The sequence below is a fragment of the Acanthisitta chloris genome, unplaced genomic scaffold (genome assembly GCF_000695815.1).
Source record: "Acanthisitta chloris isolate BGI_N310 unplaced genomic scaffold, ASM69581v1 scaffold38275, whole genome shotgun sequence".
Lineage (NCBI taxonomy): Eukaryota > Metazoa > Chordata > Aves > Passeriformes > Acanthisittidae > Acanthisitta > Acanthisitta chloris.
The window spans coordinates 58,233-67,130 of NW_008673920.1; the positions used below are offsets into that span (position 1 = coordinate 58,233).

Genomic DNA, 8,898 nt, shown 5'->3' on the forward strand with positions numbered 1-8,898 from the left:
TGTATGCTCCATCACTGATATGAGGAAAAGCTACAATAGTTATCACCTTAAGAGGCCAATAACGCTTCCATCTTTGGGCACACTCAAAAGCATGCTCATGCATTCCATAATTGTCATTGTGACTTTCTTCTGAAGCCTTAATCTGAAGTTAATAAATATTATCTTTTTGATTCTGCAGATTGAAAACCTGAAGGAAAACATGGTGTACCAGTTCCAGGTAGCTGCTGCTAACCTGGCTGGGGTTGGGACACCCTCCCAACCCAGCGAGCCCTTCAAATGTGAAGAGTGGAGCATCGCTGTACCTGGTAGGATCCTGAGTGGAACACAGCCCAAGGGTGCTCTGTGGTTGATTATCTAAGTCCTCAATGCATTTAGTTTGCAGGGAAGTCAACAGGGCGCTGAAGTTCATGCTTAGGCTTGAATGCCCATCACTTTGATTTAGTACCTTTACAGTGATGCATTACATAATTCCTATTTAATCAGTAGCATTTTACAAGCAGCTTGTATTTTCTTTATCTTTCCTGCTGGGTTTGTCTACTGTGTCTGCCAATTTACTTTCTAGTTTAAACGGTAGACATAAATACCTGTCTGAGGTACAATACAGAAGAATGAGGTCTTGTAATCCTTGTCTAAATGTTTCGCTTCAAGGCCAGATCCCTGGCCTTTTAACACTCATTGAAATGAATGAAAACAACCTCCACTGACTTCAGTGGACTTCAGAGCGGTCCTTGAAGCAGCACATTAGCTTAATAATTAACTTATTTCCCTGACTTTGGAGATTATTTGTTGATTTTGGAAGTTCATGAATATTTGATCCAGATACTCGTCTCAACCAATTGGATTGGTTTTTTTTGGAGAGTCTTTTTAATTGTCATGGGTCATATTTATATCAGGTCTAGATATGATACAGAGGAGCTGCACATGATATGTCAGTTCTGGGTACAACATGGTGTCTGGTTTTGTTTCTCAAGTCTTATGCATTAGCCCCTTTGGGATTTATTTTGATGCTACAATTCCAACTTTTACGTTTCAGGGCCACCGCATGATGTCAAATGCACAGAAGTTAGGAAGGACTCTCTGGTTTTACTGTGGAAGGAACCAGTTTATAGTGGTCGTAGTCCCATAGTTGGTTATTATGTTGACATGAAGGAAACTGAAGCAAAGGAGGAACACTGGAGAAGTGTCAATGAGAAGCCACTTCAAAAGAAATTCTTGAAGGTAAATAGCTGGAGAGTCAAATATTGGTATAATAGTACAACCTTGAGGAAGTCAGTCTTCAATAGCATCATCCGGTGCTGATGATGGTTTTGTTGAATGAAATACTTAGTAGGCCATGTTATGCTGAGGATACACACATGTAATACTGTGTAGTCAGACACGACAGTAACTCAGAAGACAGTCTGGTATGGCAAGCGTAAAAGTTAAAGAAAGCACTGCTAAAACCAAGTGCCATTCTTGTAACACAGGAGGCATCCCTAGCATTCTCTGGCTCAAAGAGCAAGATAGGTATCACTACACAAAACCAGACGGCACAAAACCAGATGTGATAATGTGGCAAGTGATTCTTTCTAATACAAAGTACCCTCACATTTCACAGCAAGTTAAACCCAAGCTTTTTCTACTATTATGCTACATAATTTTGAGGAATGACTTCTAAATAAAAAATTCAGTACCTCAGTTGTAGAGATATGTCTGAAGTAGGTTTGCTATTTGTATGCTTTTCAGAATATCTGAAAGACAATTCACTTTAAAGCGGGTTCCTTTCATATGTGTTTTAAAAGAGTATTCATATGTGATACAATGTCTGTATAATTCCTGAAGTCACTACAAATAAATCTGTGCAATTAAAGGCCCTCCTGTTTCCAAATAGGTATGGCTGGCACTTATTACCCTGATCATTTCATTTTTAAAAGCCAGCATTTGCCTGCAGTAAAACACTATGACGTTTCAGAGGTCAATGTACATGAGTCTAAAACATCCTGTACCAACAACTACGCTCCTTTTGCAAAGAAATCAATGACAGTAATGACACTGTCTGAATGTTAGCTATGCACACAAGGAAGGAGCGAGTCATACAGATGAGTCATGTCACTTGACATTGAAAAAAAATATCACTCTGAATTTGAAAGAAAAACAACAGAATTGGAAAAGAAACAAAATGAGAAGGGAAATATAATTTTCAGGTATCCAGACTGATCTTACTAAGTGTGAAACTAAAATCAGTGTTTTTGGAACACATTGTACATGTATATTTGTTTCCTCCAGATCAGTGGCCTAACACAAGGTGTGAGCTACGTCTTTCGTGTGCGGGCAACAAACCAGGCTGGTGTTGGGAAACCATCAGACGTCACAGATGCTGTTGTAGCTGAAACACGACCAGGTTTGCTAGAAATACTTTCCCTTTTTTGTCATATTTACACAGGTTCCTGTTTGTGCGATGTGTTTACATACAGGCTACATGCCAACAGTCTGACCTCTCTCAAGTCAAGCTTTCCTATGAAGCAGGATATGAGTTGAGGGTCATATCTCACTTTCCTGTCTGGTATATTTTAAGGTCAGGACAGATTTTCTTACTCTAACTACAGATTCAGGAATATAAAGATACAATACAGTTGTAAGATTTGCATGTATGTATAGGTAGATGCACAGAGGACCCAGTAAGATCAGCACAACCAAACAATGCTACAGATGTAGATTTTGCCCTTCCTATATTAAACTGGTTGTTTATACCTTATCATTCTTCTTTTCGTATGTAATGTACCTCAGGAAAGGTAAAAGAAGTAAATTTTTCCCTTTGGTCTTTAAAATAAAGACTTTCAAAGCACAATGAAGTTACTTTGGAGACCACTTTCAGTAGGAATTCAGGTGCAGCTTTTTGCTGGAGTCATCCTGGAAGGCTGGCTCCAGTGTGTCTGTAACACCAGCAAGAAACACAGGAACCAGTGCAAAGGCAGACTCTTTGTACCTGGAACTTCAGGAAACCCCTGGGATTTATTTAGCTAGACAAGTAACATAGGTGACTTTGGTCAGAGACAACACCTTTCTGTCACTAAGTTCCTAACAGAAAACACAAACATGGGCTTGTGGCTTACTCATCTATAGACTATTTTAGAAATGCATGGTCCTACAAGGTGGAAAAACAATCTCCCAGATATTTTAACTAAATCTAGTATAAGGTTAGCTTGATGTAAGAAGGTACAAGGGGTTCAACTCAACCTGGATCCACCACAGACCCTCTTTTCCTCTACAAGTTCCTTACCTCCACCTGCAGACTCTCATGTCTGATCTCACCTGTGAAGATTTCTAGGAACAGGAAGGAAGGTAAGCAGTGGGCAGACAGGAAAGAGCAGGATAGCTGTTCCTGACTGGAGAAATAGGATGTATTTGGGATGTTATTGGCTGTGAGGTGTTGAGCAGACATCACTGGCAATCATTGGTTCTTATTCCCACCTCAGGAGCATTTCCCTGGAATTCTTTCCTTGTTTCTGACCCCCAGGTTTATTTTTGCATCTTCTGTTCCCATGGCAGCATTAGTTCAGCTCTCATAGATGCCTGGTCCTTGTAATTAGAGCAGCAAAAATTCTAACAGGTTTTGAGTTAGCTCTCAGGCTGTAAGTCAAGAAAGTCTGAAAAAGGAGGCATGAAGCTGGGGGTCTAAAAGAATTTGAAAACTCAGAGGGGGGAGACTAGGTGACTGCTAGTGAGGCTGGGATGGGAAGAAGGGTCTGGAAGGAATAGGTGGTCAGTTAAAAGCATGTAAGATTGCAATAAAAGGACAAAAAAAGGCGAAGTATACAAGTAAGAAAGGTTTGGAACAGGAGCTTCGAAAAATACAGGAGTCATAATTTCAGATCTACAAGCTGCTGAAGCACCAGGGCTTTTTCCATCACCCACAAGTTGAGCGAGGCAAAATTTGGAAATTTATTCTTGAAAACAGCTCATACACAGCAACTACTTCTAAAAGGAGAATCAAACCACTATTAGTTCTAAACATTTGGCTTTACTAATCCATTTTCATTGAGGGTTAATATCTATATGTCAGACTTTTGATTAAAAGTTGTGATTATAATAGTCTTCAAGTGTACTAAATAAAGGACTAGCCATGCCATTAAAATTCAAAAAATATGAATTTAAACCCTTGTGAAGATGACTATCATGAGCAAAAAATATTGTAGACCGATTTCAATGTTCACTCTAATGAGGTGCATGTCCACCAGGCAATATGAACTTGAGCAGAACATTTGATTTACAGACCTCACCATTTGAGGAGGGTTCATAGGTGTAACATCTGGGGGATCAAGGGGAAGTCAGAATGTGATCCAGTGAAAATGATTTATTTGTACAAATCTACTTGACCCATATTTTGAGCTGAGATCTGCTGATATGGCATCCACCAAACTAAGCTTCTTAAACATCTAGAGAAAGGACAAAAAGCTTATTAAAAACAATTATTTCAGAAAGCAGTGTCTTGGGCAGGCTTCCACCTTTCTCACCCAAACCACGCAATCTCAAGATACTGTTTTTATAAAATTACCACAAATCTTTTGGTGTTGCCCAAGTAATGATGCCTATATTAACACCCTGAATGGAGACAAAAATATTGCGATGTCACTCCAGACAATTTCTGTTGGAATGCTGCTTTTGGCAAATGTGCCAATGAGCTTTCTAATCAGAGAATGTAAGCAAATAAAATCCTGAACGAAAATACTCGCTTTAATATAAATGGTACCAGTTGCCTTTATCCAATGAAATGTATAAACATAATAATGTGATACTTTGTAACCACCTTCTCTTCTTTGAAAATCACATTTAATTTTTACAGTTATCTTCTAAAATTGAACTTAAAAAACCCACCCACATAAACAAATACCAATCCAGGCTGCTTTTGAGCTGTAACTTTACTGTTAGACAAAAGCACTTTGGTGCATGTCTATCTCACAGGAAGCAGGGGAAATCCATGAGCAGACTGCAATTCTTCCCCATTGCTGTGCTCAGTTCTTGTGTATCTTGGTGCAAAGCAACATTAGATTATGATCTTGCATCAGTCACTTGAGAAAAGCACTTGAACCTCAGAAGTTAATGAAACTCTGTTCCATTCAACTTTTCTGACTGAATGTATTCCAAATGATGCCATCAGCTCTAGTCTTTTGAATGTCTGCTTTATCTTCATGTTATCTCTTTCCTTTCAATACAATAAAATGCTCAGTTAAACAGAGATTTGATATGACATCTAAGTATTTTATTTCTTATGATGACTTTAAGAGAAGCTCTTGATGATATCCTGAAACCACCAAGCTATCCAGATGAGGGAAATTAAGACTACTAGTACTATGGCAGCTTCTTTGGTTCCACTTTGCAGGATAGGTGGAGAGAGGTCTCCAAATGTGGTCAGTAATTTAGACAGATTTTTTATTTTTATTCATATACATATTAGAGGTAAATGCCATCATCACTTCTGGAAATAAATGCTATGCATTGTTATCATAATAATAACACTTTAAGACAAATAGAAAAGATTTTGTCCTTCAAGTGAACCTTATGGCTGTAATTCTTTGCACATCACATAAACTGCCATCAAAAGATTCATGTGCTAATGGTCTACGGGAAACTAAACACTAATGAAATTTCAAGTGATGAATTTTCAATATAATGAATTCAATTATTTTAAAAAATTGCAAATATGCTGCTGCCTAGTAAAATATTTGGAGACCTTAGGATTCATTTATCATATATTGGTACTTAATGTGCTTCACTACTGCAAGGGTTGGTAAACAACAGTACCAACATGGGAATATTAATCTCATCTTTCATTAAATGCTTATGGCAAATTATAAAGACTAAGAAAGCTGCATGTACACAAATTGTCATTACAGGAGCTGCTCACAGTGCTGGAAAAGACGTGAATAGTATTAGGATGATGAAACACAGGAATCTCCTTATATGCTTGAGGGTCATTAAGAATTATGCTGCAAATAGAGCATTTAATCTCAATGTCAGGAATAAGGCTCTTGTCTTTCAGGTACAATACTCTGTGGAGAAAGTGTGTCATTAGCATTCTGGGCAGCCCATAATTGTCTTAGCCCAAGTAATAGGACATGAGTGCCCTATTCAGATGCGAGATCCAGCTCAGAGCTGTTCAGAAAAGGAGGCTGGATGTTCTCCAGCACCTCTCAGTGCACATGCTCTCCCTGACATTCTCAGACAAGTTGTTGAAATGAATGTTAACACCACAGATGACGAGCTTGCCAAGTCACCCAAATCCCAGATGAAATTCCCTTAGCTTCGCTGGGGTGCAAGGGAGCAGGATAGAGGTGCCTTCAGGTTTCTGACCTGCAATTCACCCCCAGGGCCTTTTAAGGGACAAACTGGGTCACTTTATCCAGCTCAAGGATTGTGGGTACTGGCAAAACAGGGTGGGCAACTTAAGCAGCTAATTGCAAATATTCACTCCCTTTGTGGGCCCAGGATTAATGGTGCAGACGGTGGCAGGGCTGGAGGCCAAGCACAGCAATTAAACCAACCTCCCGGAGTGAAGCCAGTGCTGCTGAAAATGTGCCTCAGCCGCACAAATGTGCACAGCTCGGGCAGCTCCACTGTTTGCTCTTCTGCCTCCTGCACCTCTTCAAATGCCCACATTAGCACGAGTTATTCCCTTTATAGCTCTTATCTTATTAGGGAACATGAAATTCATGCTGCATAATGAAAGTTCTAACTACCCCTTACCGGGGAAAATATTGCTATTTAAAACTTCAAGCATTTAAGGGATGTAGAGACTTGCTTTTTTCCACTCCTTCAGGATTTTTCATAGCAAATATGATAACACTCATGTGTGCTTAGATGCTCAGACTTGCTCAATAAGTCAGTTAATTTATGATGCTTTTTAATCTCTGGATTAGAAAAAGAACTGTTCTTGTGAATCAAAGACCAAGCATACCAATGAGTGCAGCAATTTATGTGCCAGCTGAGAAAATGTCAAGGATCTGCTTAATCCACCATATGAATGATATCTCTATTTTTTTGCTTGCTGGTTTCTCTGAGAAATTTGAATTGCCTTGTTCTGCTCTTTAAGGAACCAAGGAAGTGGTGGTTGATGTAGATGACAATGGAGTAATTTCCTTGAACTTTGAATGTGATCAGATGTCTCCAGACTCAAAGTTTGTTTGGTCCAAGAATTACGAACCAATTGAGGATGACTCTCGCCTGACCATCGATACCAAAGGCGGAAAGTAAGAATGCTTGGGGGTAGCAATAGTCTTGTATTTAAGTGACCTAGACTGTCACAGAAATCCATCCTTTCGGATGTATGACCTCAGTAAGTGTTCCATCTGCCTCTGTTACTGGAAGGCTACTTCCTGAGTATGCCATTCTCCAGCAAGTCCATACACAGACCGTTTGGAAATTGTAGCTCGCACAGAATGAGTCAGAGCTCCTCTTTAGGCAATTTAGTTAGGTTTAGGCATGGGGAGAGAACATCTCTGCTCTGTCATCTTATAACCTAACAATCAAGGTAGATTATTATTATTATTATTCCTATTGCTGTTATTAAAAACAAATAATAACATTATCCGGCTGCTTGCAAAATACTTTTGTCATGCAACACAGCTGTAATCTTTGGAGGTGCTGGAGTAAGCAGGGCTTTCTTCTGATGGCATCATCATGGCCTGATCCAGTAACCTATATAATGGTCTCCAAACCTACTCTGTTTCTTCAGGCTTTTCACAGAGGAATGCACAGGTTCAGTCCATGAAGGGCATATGTGCTCTTCTAGTGATAGAAGCCATACTGAAAGAAACATTGGGTCACCACAGTCATGGTGTTGCATATGGAAGCTGAATCAGCCTGTAGTTACAGTATCCTTCCATGTTCATCAAAAGACTTGTCAACACTGTTTTTTTGGTGCCATCTCCGTTTGTACCACACGTCGTTGGACTTACCCTGGTTTATACTGGCCAGAGTTGCCCATTTGCCTGTTCAGTCAGAGCAAAAGCTAATACAAGGCTATTTTTATCTGGTGTAATAAAGGAGTTTGGTTCAGACTGATCTCACCATTTTATCAAAATGCCCTTTTTCCTCCTAAAGGTCAAAAGTTTCCTTTAAGGATCTTGGAGAAGATGATTTGGGAATTTACTCTTGCATTGTAACAGACACTGATGGAGTTTCATCAAGTCACACAATTGATGAGGAAGGTAGGCACAGTGCCTATTAAGCATGCCTGGTTTGCTTTCACATGTTTTTCCCTGCTGCTGTGTCTCTCAGATCCATAACACATGCACACACCTCATACTACTTCTTTTATGTCTTTTGCAGAAATGAAACGCCTTCTTGCTCTGAGCCATGAACGCAAATTCCCAAGTAAGTGAATCAAACGTGTCTGTAGGGGAGTTTTGCATGCAGTGGGGTATCACAAGCCTGAGCTAGTTGAAGATGTCCCTGCTCACTGTGGGGGTTTCAGATGAGATGACCTTTAAAGGTCCTTTCCAACCCAAACCATTCTATGATTCTATGATCACAAAGCTTCTGCCACCACCAAGTAGGGAGGTCACTATAGTAATTCAAAGTGAAAGTGGTTTTGAATTGAAAAATCTAAGATTCATTTATTTTTTTAACTTTCTTTCAGTACATTTGTGTATTACTGATGCTCTTTCTGTTGCAGGCTGCTGGTCTAGGCATATAATAAATCTATATAACAGTTGGAAAAAAAGTATCACATTGGCTATGTTTCTTCTGCAGAACAGGCTTTTATATTTACTCAGTATACCTAATCTGATTTGAAAACCAGAATTTGAAAAATTTCCTAACTTTGTTCCAACAGAAGTTAACATAACTTATACTTAAGGTTAGCAAAGTAGGCAAGTGTACTAAATTCAGCTGTAATGGTCTATACATACAGAATTTTCC

At 39.3% G+C, this 8,898-nt stretch overlaps 1 protein-coding gene across 1 annotated transcript in view; it reads left to right on the top strand.

The window, feature by feature from the left end:
- Nucleotides 1-8,898, top strand: part of MYOM1 (myomesin 1) — a 71,848-nt gene that overhangs the window by 40,465 nt on the left and 22,485 nt on the right. The window contains exons 19-24 of the mRNA XM_009075122.1: nt 179-305; nt 1,034-1,218; nt 2,266-2,380; nt 7,070-7,226; nt 8,080-8,186; nt 8,308-8,352. Coding sequence (XP_009073370.1) covers nt 179-305; nt 1,034-1,218; nt 2,266-2,380; nt 7,070-7,226; nt 8,080-8,186; nt 8,308-8,352 — 736 coding nt within the window. The remainder of the gene's footprint in view (nt 1-178; nt 306-1,033; nt 1,219-2,265; nt 2,381-7,069; nt 7,227-8,079; nt 8,187-8,307; nt 8,353-8,898) is intronic.